At 40.6% G+C, this 14,883-nt stretch overlaps 1 protein-coding gene across 4 annotated transcripts in view; it reads left to right on the top strand.

The window, feature by feature from the left end:
* Nucleotides 1-14,883, top strand: part of LOC141014062 (leucine-rich repeat and fibronectin type III domain-containing protein 1-like protein) — a 303,976-nt gene that overhangs the window by 282,819 nt on the left and 6,274 nt on the right. For all 4 annotated transcript variants that reach the window (XM_073487775.1, XM_073487773.1, XM_073487774.1 and 1 more), the window contains 3 exons: nt 3,536-3,755; nt 3,850-4,125; nt 13,102-13,151. In XM_073487775.1, the coding sequence (XP_073343876.1) occupies nt 3,536-3,755; nt 3,850-3,974 (345 nt within the window). In that variant the 3' untranslated portion in view covers nt 3,975-4,125; nt 13,102-13,151. The remainder of the gene's footprint in view (nt 1-3,535; nt 3,756-3,849; nt 4,126-13,101; nt 13,152-14,883) is intronic.

Genomic DNA, 14,883 nt, shown 5'->3' with positions numbered 1-14,883 from the left:
GATCACCAGCTGTTGTCTACACACACAGAAAGTGTTTGTCAGGCTGACAGACATGACTCACGGGTTGCAGCAGTTGCAGAAGTTCACTATCACTCAATGAACTGAGTGGGTTTAGTTGCAGACCTAAACAATTCATTGGTGGACTGCTGATAGAGCTACTGTTGTAAGATGTTTTTTGTTTCATCTTGGACTCTCGACAGTCCATGCTGTCAGTTTATTCACAGTCAAGTCGCCATATACTTGAATTACAGGCTGAAATCCCAGACATCAGAGCACAAATCAGCCTACAACAGCAGGAGCTACTAACATAAGCCAATCATTGAAGAGCATCATTTTAGTGGTCAATACCCACCAGTGAAGCTCTGAACAAAACCATTTCTATAATCAGAATTACAATCAGAAATACTTTAGTGATCCCTGAAGGGATATTGCTTGCGTTACAGCTGCTCCCATTCAGTCTTAGAGAATAAGTAGAAAATAAAAACTATATGTACGCAAGAATAATACAAATAGAATAAAAATATAAGAAATGTACATCTATATGTACAGTGTAATAAATAATTACATAAGTAAACATTCTCCTTTCGGTAATCTCGGTTGATTGTGCTCACACACAACTGGTCAGTTTGTTAATGACAGGTACGCTGAGGGACGTTGGATCCATGAATAAGATTCCTCTGCATCTTATCCCGCTGTTTCTGGTGCAGGACATTTTATCCACCATCACCAGAGAACGTTATCCTACACGTTGAAAAATTAGCTCTCTATCATTTGGATCCAAACCAATGTGAAAGCGAAATCAAGATATCTAAATTTTTCAAGAAACACACACTCGAGTTAGAGCAAAACACTCTTACTCAAGTGCAGTGACCAGTTAGTGATAAACGACTCCCGATCCCTTTAACCCTATAAGACTAGAACCTCCTACTAACCATTAGAAGGAGTTAGTATTATCAGTATTGTTTTTTCCTCCTCATTCTTTCTTTATTATACGATTAGACCTTAGCACATGCCAAAGAAAGACACCAACTCTGATCATAAAGTGTGCCACCTGTGCTCCTCGATGATGAACGGCATGACCTCATCGATCCGAAGTTCCCGCTACCACGGTCATTCAGATCGGAGTGGGGGATATGTAGGAACACATGTCCCTCGTCTCGGCTATCGATTGAGGCCTTGCTCCTTGCCTTAATTTTTCCTTCAATCTGCAAGCTGACTGTGTTTTCAACTAAAAGACGCCTTGCAGTCTCTCCCACCTCCATCTGGCAAGGAGAACTTTATTTTCTTTTGTAATCAAGCCGTCAAATAGACGATTCTCAGAAGATCCACACTTATCTCCGGAGACAGTTACACGCTTTCCTTTCCAGGTCGAGCTAGGTTCAGTGATCACCATTGAATCCACGCTCTCCAAACATCAGAGGACCAGAGGACTTCCTTGTGACAATTATATTATAATTGAATGTCTTTGCAATTGTAAATGATAAATGTTTGATTATTACAGTAAATGTCTCTAATATGCTCTGTTTAATAGGTATTAGGCTAGAACTAAAAGAAATGTGTAGAAGTGATTATTTCTACTGTATAATCAAGTGTGTTTAGATGTTTTGATTTTCTTTTTGAATGTTAAATGATTACGTGTCCACGTATTAAGCAATGATGAGATTCTGGGATAGGTGAAACACAATTTTGAAACATTTAAAATGATAGTTTAGTTAAGATTCTGTGAGTTTAGACTTATAATCTTGTCTAAAGCGTGAACACTTGGGTCAGGCCTGTTATCAGAGTGGATACGACAGGAACATTTTCCTCTGAGCTCTCTCTTACTCTTACTCTGCTCTTACTCCTCTTTGTAACTTTTTCTTGTAAGCACTCCGGCTCTCTTCTTTAATTTTATCTCTCTCCTTACTTTTTGCTTCACGCTCGCCTTAAGACGTCGATCTCTGCAGAATTGCTTGTGTGTTGATTTTTCTAATTTTTCTAATTTTCGCTGTATCGATTAATTTCTTTTAAGTACTTCAACTTTTGTTAATTTTCTACCAGAAAAGTTCTGTTTTAATTTGTTTTATACAGTTAAGCATCGTAACCTGACTTAGAGGAAGTGAACTTTAATTTAAATTCTCTTGTATTAAGTAACAAAGGGAATTCGTCCGGCCGGCGTTTTCTCCATCAGTTGTTTTAAGCTAAGAAGTTAAATTAGTTTTTAAGTCAGAGCCTAAGAACCACCACTCAAAGCGACAAAGAAGACCATCATCTTTATTATGATCATCGTCATTAGTTCAGACGTTGCAGCTACTGGCTGTTCCCACCCAACCCGCAGTTTCACCATCCGCACATATTTCACTCATAATCTCATTACTTTAGTCATTACAGACTCGGCATCTTTCTGTTACCTGTTATCGTTTGTTTAATTTGCCATTTCATTTATTTACTCTGAATTATTTAGTCAATAAACATATTTAACCGTATGTCGTTGTCTGTGCAGGTTTGTTTTAGTGCACAGCATAGCTCAGCTGCAGCTGTGTACGATGGTGTGTGTGGCTGTAACTTACAAACAAGTATACGGCTTTAAATAAAAAAATATACGTCTCCATAATACATGAATATGTGCTTAGTCATTAAGAGTGTTACAGGTGTTTCTTAGAGTCAACCAACTCTAAGAATATATACTCAAATACTGTACTTACCTCCACTTTACTACATTTCAGAGGGAAATTTAGTCATTTCTACTACACTACTTTTGTTTGACAGCTTTTAAGATGAATATTCAACACGTATAATATATAATATGTATAATATAACAAGCTTTTAAAATACAGCACAATGTTAAATGTTGTGGATGTAATCAGGTTACATTACAGATGATACAGATCGTTTTTTTCCTCTAAATTTCTCACATGGTTTCATTTAAATAAATACTATTTTCCATGCACTTTTACTTGTAATGGATTATTTATACATTGCTGTATTGGTACTTTTACTTAAAGGGAAAGTTCAGTCATCATCTCCTCCCTCAAAGTCAGGTGAAGTCTCGTAGTCCACAAAACATTTCTGGAGCTTCACAGTAAAACGTTTTGCAGCATTCTGCTAAACAACTGAAGCAGCTGGAGATGATTTAAAACAGAAAAACAACCAAAAAAAAGCATCAAATGGCTCCATACAGCTCGTCCAGTGTGGTCGATGTCTCCGGAAGCCCCGAGATCAAGATCAAGACCCCAAATTGATTTGATTTTTTTTTTTTTTTTTGTTATTTACACCCATTATTTTTTTTTTAAGCTGAAATCTTCACTGTAGCTGCTAAGCTAAAAACTGAAGTGGGTAATTGTGCTAATATTCTTAGTACTTCAAGTACTTTCTTATTTAGGTCGACTGAATGAACTTTGAACTTCATGTAATCAGCCAGTTTTAAAACTTTCAATAAAAGTAAAAGGAGTTTGTGTTGTTTTAACTCTGACTTAGTTTTTTTAATGTTTTGATGTTGGTGAAGACGAGGTCAGACACACTAACCCTAACGCTGTTTTTCGATCTTTTCCTCCAGTTCCTGGGAGGCACCATGATCATCATCATCGGCGGCATCATCGTGGCCTCTGTCCTCGTCTTCATCTTCATCCTGCTGATGAAGTATAAGCTGCACAGTAACCACTACAAGCAGAAGGCCGCCGCACGCCACGCCAACGTCTGCTCCCAGACCAACGGAGGAGGAGGAGGGGGAGCCAACGTCCTCGCTCTGCCGCCATCCTCCTCCTCTGCAGGGCAGGGTAACTGGAGGCAATATGGACAAGAAGCAGAAAATATGTGACTTCTTTTTGTCGTCCGCTCCTCATAATCTGACTCCATCTTGTTGTCTCTTAGGTGGCGCTAATAAAAACTCCCAACCGTCATTGTCAACGGAGGGGATGGGAGGAGCGTCTCTTCGAGGGACGACTGTAGTGGACTTAAATCCCACCCACGATGATGATGATGCCATCTCCCAATAACACACAAGAAACTGTCAATCAAACCCACAACCCACCAATCTCTTAGTCCAAACCAATACTCCACTTCCCTCCCCCCCTTTTTTTCTTTTGATTTGTTGCTGGTGCCTGGAGCCAAACTCCACTTTACGCCGAGGAGCGGCTCCTGTCATTGGTGAGTAGCTGCTGTCGGGCAGGTTCAGGGTGAGGGAGGTGGGGAGGACAACCAGTGATGTGTAAGACTAGCAGTGACATGTAGTAGCTTAATCAAGCTGTGAAAGTAATTATAAGAAAGTCATTAAATGTTCATTAGCAGTCTAAACAGTTTTTAAGATCTTATAATCGACCATAAACCTGTTTATTATTCTATTATAAACACTTTAAGGACTAATGAGGGCCTTAAGTTTTTATAGCAGATTAACCTCAATATAAAGTGTTACCACAGGAGTCAGGACCTCTCGTGGGATCTTTGGCGTTCTCTCAGACCCTCATGTGGTTTTTGTCGCTGCCATACTGAATGAATTCAATTAAATTCTGTACACAGAGGTGCAGCCAGAGAGACGAGGGAGGAGAGAGGGAGAGTTTCAGTCAAAGTTTGTTTGAAATTGAAATGTGAAACAGACGGGTGCTGGGAGAGACGGTGACGCAGAGAACAGGCAGGGAGCTGCTTTAGTAAATCATGCAGACAAAGTTCATTCAGCTTGCATCACTGAGCACCGCCTGAACACTCTTCCATTAAAAATACACTTTCATGAACAGTCACTCACCTGGATAAAACCCGCACAAACACAGTACTCACACACCTCGGTGTTACAGGTACACAGGGCTGCTACCTCAGGTTGGATGGAAGAGGCACTCACCATATCACACAGCGCTGTATTTTCCTGTCAAGTCAGTAAGGGATAATGACAGACGAGGTGTCCTTTATCAAAATTTAGTTTAGTATGAGCAATAACTCTACTTTCCTGGCAACACCTGAGGGTTTGACTAATAGCTAGAACATTAATAACGGTCCCATAAAGTTTGTAGATGTTGTTCACTGCTCCAGTAAATAGACTGAATCACCGTGACGTCGCGGTAACAAAAACCAGTTAGAAAACTGGCCGTTGATTTGCATCGTGGGGATATGTGAAATCTGCAGAATTGTTTAATGGTGTGGTCATTTTCAGCTGCAACTGTAACATTTAAAGATATATAATTAAACATGTCGGTCTGACCTCTTTGTTAGCATCTTTGATATCTACACAACAGAGCATCTCGGATTAACTGCTAGTTTTGGGTAAACTCAAGCTGTCATTGTCTTTAGCCTGCGGCCCGACAGCTGAATTAGGTCTCCAGTTAGTGAAAGTCTTTTTGTTTAGAAGGTAATGCAGCATCAAACACGCATTTAGATGCATAAGCTGCATACATGCTGTTGGAAACATTAAGGCTAATGTAAGTACACGACTCAACAACATATAGAACAAAGGTCGAGTCGTTTTCTTCTTCAGTCTTACGATGTGATAAAACACGACATCGTGACACGACAGAGAAACAAACCGAAGGTAACAGTGAAGTTCAGGATAAAGTCCCTGATGAACTTTTCTCCCAGCTAGTTCCTGTCAGTACGAGTAAATTCACAGCTCAGCCAGAGCTAATATTCAAATTTCACTGATTTAATAAGTTAAAATGAGGAGAAGTTATGAGCGGAGTTGTCCTCGTCTATCAGATAATCCCTTCACGATATTCATGTTTGTGAGGTTATTCCAGATCAGACTGTAACCTCTGAGTGTTTGATAGGACTCTCCTGTACAGACTCTGTTTTGAGTTTAATTCACAAAGAAAAGGAACATGAAGGCTTTCTACGTTTTATTACTCGCTCCCTGTCTCACCTTCTCCCCCCGAACACATTCACCTCTACTGCTTCCTGTTGCCTCTTCCGCCCGATACAAACAAGTTTTGTTTCCCTCTCACTCTCCCTCCCTCCCTCCCTCCCTCCATCCCTCCCTCCCTATAGTCATCTGTTTGATTTTAATGAGTTGTTTTGTTTTGATGCCTTCCTTCTCTTCTCTTCTCCACTACTTTCATTTCTGAGTTCAAGGTCGTTTTGTTTGTCTGTTATCCGTCCGCCATAGCTTTTCTCTTTATCTTGTGATATTCCTGCTACCAATTTCACTCTCAAATTGAGATGTATACCCTATCGTGTGGTATCTATCAAAGCCTCGGGAGGATTTTCTCCTCCTCACACAATTTATGAGCTGTTTCTTTTCTTTTTTATCTCTGTGTAAATTGAATATTGGTTCTGTGTCGTTCCACGGACGGAGCGTGACAAAAACGCTGAGAGGGTGAGCCCTGTTTTCAGTGTTTAACTAAACAGGCGGAACAAGTTGTTTGTGCCTGTGGTTCACATGTCATGTGTGACGAATACAGACTCTGCTTGACCTTTTTTATTTCTGTTTCTCTTTATTCGCTGAAAAAGTTTTACAAGCAACACGACAGAAGCACTCTTCTGCCTCGTGAGAATTCGTTTCGAATCAAGTGTCGGTACTTGGATTGAGACTTGGTATTAATATGCAATTAACATCACATTGACATCACATTATTTTTGTAGTTTACTTTTAGGTTAAAGGTCTGAGTACTTCTTTTCACTTCTATTTTACTTCTCTCCTCCTCACCTCTCTTTCTTATTTCACTCTTCAGTTGTTCTTTTTTATCAGCCGTCCATGATTTCTCATAAAATATTAGATTTAAGAGTTTACTCCTCCTCTATCTGCCTCCTTCTCTCTCATGTCCATTCCTTCCTCCCTACTTAAATTTGTCCTCCATCTCCTCCTTTGTTCAACCTCTTTTTATCTACTCATCGTATTGTCCCCTCTTTCCTTCCTATAATAATTCACCTCCCACCTAAAAACACACAGTTTGTCACACACGCTCACTCACACGTGCAGAAGCACTTTTTTTTCCCTCATAGAAGCAATCTCAACAGCCCCGCTGGCCCTTAGGCCATTTGTTGTGGGTTTAATATCTACCACACACACACACACACACACACACACACACACACACACACACACACACACACACACACACTCACAAACAGAGGCAATCTCAACACTCCTGCTCGCTCTCCAATCCATATGAACTGAGTTGGTGTTTGTTGGTCAGCCTGACTCACCACTCCCTGAATGCCATCAGTACCCTCTCCCACTAGACACACACACACACACACACGCACACACGCACACAGAAACACAGACACACACACACACACACACACACACACACAGAAACACAGACACATTAATCTGCAGGAACACAAAATGCATCGTTTGTACATTTACACTGTTTGCAAACCATTTTTCTGCTTTCACTTTAATGATTACATTTTCCAACCTTGAAAAATGTTGGGATAAAAAAAAAACTTTATTTTAACTTTTTAAGAATAACTCATGTTAACAAGGAACGAGCCGCACCGAGATGAAACGTTTCCTACAGTTGTATCGGGCCAAAGTAACCCTCATGATCACTGTATGTCTGCGCAGCGCTGTCTCCTAAAAATCATGTTGATAGACGACTAACTACTGTCCTTTCTACTTTATCAACGGTGATATGTTGTGGTTTCTTTCTTGTGACAAATGTACTTATTGTAAGTCGCTTTGGACAAAAGCGTCTGCTAAATGCCCTAAATGTAAATGTACTGTCCAATCTACTGAAATATTCCAACATGTACTGGATGGATCATGTAGATGAATTTATTAATAGTATTAATAATTGGCATACATACTAGGGGTGTAACGATACATTGATCCGGATCGATGTACAGATTCAATGATCAGCGATCCAATAGCACTGATGCAAGTGAAAACATTGATTCATATTGCCGCCATCGTTAAGATATGCCTTTATTTTGAAATTCCCATGGCACGTCTGTGTCACCGTTTCCGTCCACGCGCAACTCCTTTCTAATTTCATCTCATATCGATCGCAGGCCGCTGTATCGAACCGAATCATATCATGACAGACTTTGTAAAACCAGCAAATATCCTATCATTGTCTGAAGAATAGATATAATATTGTATCGTGATGAAACTTGCGATTTACACCCGTAATATATATACGAATATATTGTTTTTCCAGATTCATCTCCCAGTCATAAAAGACGTAGCTTTAGTATCATCTCAGAGGGAGCAGCAAACATGAAGGCTCTTTCTCCCTGTTCAGTGCAGACGTCAGATATACGTGTAAACAGCAGCTCTCAGCCTTGTTTACTGTAATAAGATTGCATAAATATGGAGGTAAGATCCCAAGAATAGCTCAGTACGAGAGCCAGCGGCCTTATTATACAGAACACAATGATGGTACAGGAAGTTAATTAATAAACTACAGCACTGTGGTAAATACAGTTCATTTATAGACTTCAGAGTATGAAGGCTTGAGAAGAGGCACGTCTAGATCATTTTAAAGGGACAGTGTACCCAAACTCAAACTCATATTTTTACATGTAATGATATTTATGCATCTGGATTGTTTTGATGTGAGTTGAAGAGATATATGCATACGTACAAATATACATTTTAAAAACTCAACAGTGATGTCTCTTTCCAGAAATCACGACCCGGTTAATCCACCGACCTTGTTGTGAGCAGTTTCATGTAGGAACTATTTTCTTTCCACCAAACTAATAACAATAATAACTTGATTGTACAGCACTTCTTCACAAACAGGATGATTAAGAGATACATTATAAACAATATAATTTAAGAATCTGTGTTTTTAAGAGCGATTTAAAAGAAGAAACTGAGCTAGTCTGCCTGATCTTCTCCTGGTTTTTAGCCTTGACCTCTGAATCACTGACAGTCCTCTGCTGGAGGATCTCAGGCTTCATTCAGGCTCGTAATGGGTGAGTAGGTCAGCAAAATAATCAACCCAAAATGTGCTTTAAATTAGTGCTAAACCGTACAGGTAACCAATCTGGAGATTCTGAAATCGGCATTATTCGGACTCTTGTATTGGATTTTGTAAGTAGGCTTGCTGCAGCATATTGAGCGAGCTGAGGTAAAAAGTAACTACAGCAAGTTACAGTAATCCAAGCAGGATGTAATGAAAGAGTGTATGACAGCTTCCGACACCCACAAACTGGATCGCCGCCCAGAAGGAAGCGTGCATCTACTGATGGAAAACAGGCTTGCTAACTAAGCTAGCTAATGTTCCAGCTCAGCAGAGGAGGATGCCAGTTATTGTCCACTTCCTTTTGTGTGGTTATACGAAAAGAAAATAGTTCCTAGATGAAACCGCTCACAGCAAGGTCTGTGGATTATCTTGATATGACCTCTGGAAAGAAACATTGCTGAGAAGGCCAATATCTCCAAAACTTGACAACTCACACCAAAACAATCAAAGTGGGTAAACAGCACCACAGGAGGCGAAAGATGTGTTTTTGATTTTGGGGTGAACTGTCCCTTTAAAGAAGCTGATTTTTTTTAAGTTTTCACCGAACACAAGCTACACACAACACAGAAATACACACATTAATTCAACACATGCCGGCTCCCTCCACTAAAATCCCACAATCCCACCTTGGCGATCACCATAGAAATGCAGAGAGAGGGTGGAGAGACATGGGCAGACACGGGCAGATCGCATCACTGTGTGGAGCCACGAGGCATCCGGGCCTCATTCAGTGTGCTTTTATTATCCGAGGCTGGCACTGAGCAGCAGGACGGCACAGTGACTAAACTGTTAGCGACTGCCACAGAGCCTCCACTCAGGCCGGCAGGCAGCGGCACTGCACAGAGTCACAGTGACACCTGGTGGTCGCGCTGACGGTGGCACGGGGTTCATGTGCTTTTTATTTTTATCCTCATGTATCCAGGGAAAGTAGAAGGATGCAGTTATTCACATTCTGCATTCACACATTCACTCTCGGAGCTGAAGAGTTGTGAGAAAAAAATCCAGCTTGTTCAGACACTGTGCATCCAACAGGATTTCTGAAGGTTTACAGGGAGTTCAGTCTGTTCCTTTGGTCTCCTAACAACTAGAAAATATGTGTGTTATCTTTTCCCAGCCTGAGAACCAGACGAACCTGGAGCTCATGTTTTCTTTGCTCTGGCGGATAAATGCAGCCACCCTCACATTCAGACAGATTTCCCTGCGTCCTAAAAAAAATTACACAAATTGCCATTCTGGTTGGTTGTAGTTCTGGTTTGCGTCCGGTCTGGTCCGTTTCAGACTCGGATCAAACAGTCAAACTAGGCAGTGCTGATCAGATATTGATCAAGATGCTGTTCCTGCATTGTTGAGCTGTAATTTGAGAAGTTTGTGACCCGGCCACCATTTATTTCCTGCTTGCAGCACTGACATTTTTGCTTGAAATAAAACGTAATTATTGCAGCGCTACTTTAATATAGACTGGTTTGCTGTTCTCCCTTCCTGGAGGGTTGTCACTACCCATCTGACTTTTGAGTGACGCTGCCGTGCTCGGAGCAATGGGATGTTAGAGGGACGGCTACGGCGTGGGCCACTAGGCAACATTTGACTCTTACAACAGCGACTTGTGTAACTACCTTCAAACGCTTTTTGCCGTACTCCTGAGTACGACAAACCGGTCGTTCTCCCACACAGTGTAGTAGTTTGTTGTGCTACAGCGTCAGGAAGTATCAGACAGTGTAGAGCTTTTGTTTTCCCTCAAACGCCTTCGCCATCGTATTTTTAAAAAAAAAAAGATCGTTTTTCAGATTTCAATCGTATATCAATCGTAAGCGAAGCAAAACAGCAGACGTACATGACATTCAGTTGCAGACAGTCCACATGGATGTCATGTCCACTGCAAACTCAATTCAAGAAGTAAAATTAAGTCCCCAATTTCACCATTTTATTAGGGCTGCATTAAACAATGTTTTTTATCGTCAATGAATCCGTTGATTATCTTCTTGATTAGTTGTTTTTATCTATAAAACAACAGATAATGGCGAAAAATGTCTAAGTGTTTTTCCAAAGCCCAAGATGACGTCCTTGAATCACATTTAACAAGCTGGACGACAGAATTTCATCACTCATCAATTAATCGATTATCAGAAAAGATGGCAGTTATTTTAATAAAAATAAAATTTAATTAAATTGACAATTAATCTGTTATTCAGCTGTTTGTTTTACGGTGACACCATCATGATCATCTACTCGACTGCAGGACTGCTTGCAAAACTACAGCAAGTATGACGGGTCAGACGTTAAACTCCAAAATTGGCAACGGCATGATGGTGAAAAGATAACAAAATAACTTGTCTTGAACGTTTAAAGTAGTTTATTTCCACTCTTTTCTACAAAGCTGCCTACCCGCAGTACATTTTGTTGAACGCATATTAAGAGGAAGTAGTGAAATCCCAACTCGGGCTCTGCTGTTTCCTGATATCTATTTTTACAGCGAGGCCTTTGAATATAATTTGCAGCATAACATTGCCCGTGGCTTCATAAAACCCTTTAACAGAAATGCAACAAAGTCAAAGTCGCTTCAATCTCCATCTGAAAAAAAAAGACCTGGGTGTACGTGGAAAGGAAGTAGAAAGACAGATAAAGAGGCGACAGACGGACAGATCGTGGGTTTACAGTTGGTGAAGGAGGAGATCCACAGAAAGACAAAGAGAGAGAGAGACACAGACGTGAGGATTATGGACTTATATTTAGTTAGTGAGACTGGGAAAGAAAAAAATGACAGTGAAACAGCCAACCAAACAGACAGAGCAGAGATGAGTCACGGAGCCCCGAGACACAGTTATTGACAAGAAAAGATGGAGGGATAAAGAGAGAGAAAATGAAAACTCAGGCAGGAGGAGGAGGAGGAGGAGGAGGAGGAGGGATTGGGAGATTGGACATGAGGAGGAAGAGGAGAAGTCTGTAAATAGAAAGCTGCAGCCCAGAATTTACAGCTCACTGAGGAAAGACAGAGTGGATACCGACTGCAGCTATCCATCCAGAGAATGACTATTATCATTGATTTATCTGTTATTCATCTTTTCTTTATTGTTTTTCTTGTTTATATGTGAGAATCTGCTGCTCTTCTGTTTTATATCAGTTTGAATTAAATGTCTGTAGGTTTTGTGCTGTTGATTGAACAAAACTTAGACATTTGAATTCATTGTTTTGCACTTTACAAACTTAAAGCTGGTGTTGGTAACTTATTATTTTACTCAAGGCTGAGCGGACGTATTGCTTAAGCTATTAGCAAGCTAGCTGCAGAAGAAGTAACATACTAGCTTGACAGCGGGGTGTTTGTGTTAACATGATTGTGACATTTAACAGAATTGTTTTATTTATGTATTTATTAGACTTAAAAAGCTAAGAGAGCTTGTGAAACGTAGCGAACTAGCCGCTAACACATATCTCCCTGCTGGCCAGTCCGTGTCTGATACTTTAGCTTGCTCTTGCTGGTTTTTCTCCGAGCTTACCAACCCCAGTTTATTTCAGGCAACTAACCAAAAACCATCAGCTGCACCACTCTCTCTCATTATGGAGGTTGCTGGGGCAGCATATTAGCATGACATGAAGACCTGGGCTGAAGAAAAACCCTGCTGTTAATGTTTAACAACTCAATCTGCATTTTGACTTGAAGATAAGGCAGTAAAGGACGGCGCTCATTATCTGCAAACATTAAAAAAAACATAGACACACAGTAACATGTAGACAAATAAATTAATAAGTAAATAACATAAAATCTGAACATGGTGTGCACAGGCAAGCTGGCTTAAGAGAGTCCAAAGACCCCCAAGTAGACTTCCTTCATGGTTGAAAACGTTTCCACATAAACTCCCCGGACGTTGACTTAAAAGAACGAGACAAAGTGTGTAAAATATAAAGTTCATTGTACAATAAATATAAAAGTCTTAAAGCTGTTTCTTGGCCGAGTGCAGTCACTTCTCGGAGTCTCTGCTGGTTGTCTGACAACCTCACAGAGACGCTGAGAAACCACAACACGTCCTGTGAATCAAACAAGCTGCAGCGTGTTATCAGTGAGCTGTACAGGTGCATTTCTTTTTTCTACCTGTGGACTGAGCCAGACTTGATCGCCCCCCTGTTTTCTGTCTATCCATCTATCTCTCCGTCTGAGCTCTAATTCCATATTTCTTTGTGTTATTTTATTATTATTTATTTTTTGTCGTCGCTTCTGTGTGTTTTTCAGATTTACTTACATTCAGCTTCACAACGCTGGAGGGAGAAGAGGCGGGAGAGGTGAGAGATCAAACACACACACACACACACACACAGGTGAGAGGGTAACCACTCATTGTTCCAGCAGAGACGCTCCAACACAACATCTTGAGGGGAGAGAGGTGGAAACATGCCAGGCATACGTTAACGGGGAGAGGAAAGAGGAGGATGAGAGAGTGAATGAGGGAGAGATGGAAAGAGAGAGCAGCAGCCATTAGCAGGCCTGGAGTACGCCTGCCTCTAAGTGCTCTGTAAATATCGCCCTGCCTTAGTAAACAACATTATTCCTCTTTATTGGGCCATTATATAATGGCCTGATCCCCCACAGTATGCAGATTGGTGTCGCTCCATTATGTAAGCTTTCTCTTCCATTATGTAAGCAGTCTCCTCCACTCCTCCTCCTCCTTTCTTCTCCTCCCGCTCTTTATTTTCTCCATCACATCCTCGTCATCTGTCCTTTTTCACTCTCCTCTTCCTTTTCTCTCTCTTCTGTTTTGCATCTCCCCCTCTCCCTCCATCCTCTCCTTGTCCTCCTGGTCTCTCTTCTTCCTCCCTCCCCTTCACTTATGCTTAAATTACATTACCTCTCCTCCTCTCTACACCTCCTCTCTCCTCTCTTTCTTCTTTCATTTCATTTTCTTCTGTTTTCTTTTCTCCTGTCTTTCTCCCCTCTCTTTATTTCTCCATCACGTCCTCATTACTCTCTTCTTATCTTTTTAACACTTTGATTCTTGTCTTTCTTTCGTTCGTTCTTTCTTTCTTTCTTTCTTCCTGCCTTCCTTCCTTCCTTCCTTCCTGCCTTCCTCCCTCTGAAGTCTTTTCCTTCTCCCTTGCTGCACTTATCATTAACTAATTTTCCATCTATTTTACTTCTCTCACTTCATCTCCTTTTTTCTCTCTCCTTTCTTCTTTCTTGGCTTTCTCCTCCTGTCCTCTTTTTCCCTTTTTATCTCTCCTCTTTTCATCTCCTTTCTTCTTCTCCTCAGTGTCTCTCCTTTCGTCTCCTCTCTTTGTTCTGTCTCCAGCTAACCCTGACTTCCATCCTATCCTCCCATTTCATCCTCTCCTTTAAGTTTTCCCACATTTGTCGGATCTCAGACGATTTAATTCCAGCAGCTCGACAGGACGAACTCATTTCTTCACTTCAGAGCAGACGAGTGAAACAAACCGCTGAACAAGATCAAATCTGATTCTGCAGGAGACAAAACACAACAACAGAACCAGAACAAATCACAGCATGACTGCAGAGCGTTACTTTATATTAATGTTGAAGACATTAACCAATCTGTAAATAACTGTTATTCATGATTTTTATCAACCTTTCCTAAATTCCCAACATCAGTATGATGCTGGGTTCAGGTTTTCTTTTATCTGCCGCGGTACATCAGATGAGTTTCTTGTAATATCAGAACCTCGAGCTTTTATGTAGAACTTTATATGTTCCCATGAGTTTGAACAATACTTGTTATTGGACTTGGACTTTAAAATGATGGATGTTTGGTGGTTAAAGTAACAACTTCTAACCCAGTATTGTTCTGGTTCTGGAATACGTTCTTTCAGAAAGTACTACGGTTTGATCAACGAACCGACGTCCTCTTAATATCATTTGTGCTATAATTTAATGATTAGCTTTAAAGCATCACAGGTGAACATTATGGTGATTAGAAACTTGTAGAAAAACTTTCAACAACAAACTTGATTGTGAGAAAATTTCACATATTTATCACAGTTAATCTAACTTCCCAACTTAAGT

Source organism: Pagrus major, chromosome 2 (assembly GCF_040436345.1).
Source record: "Pagrus major chromosome 2, Pma_NU_1.0".
Classification (NCBI taxonomy): domain Eukaryota; kingdom Metazoa; phylum Chordata; class Actinopteri; order Spariformes; family Sparidae; genus Pagrus; species Pagrus major.
Note: the sequence above shows the minus strand (reverse complement) of the source record. Positions and strands in the feature narration are given on the sequence as shown.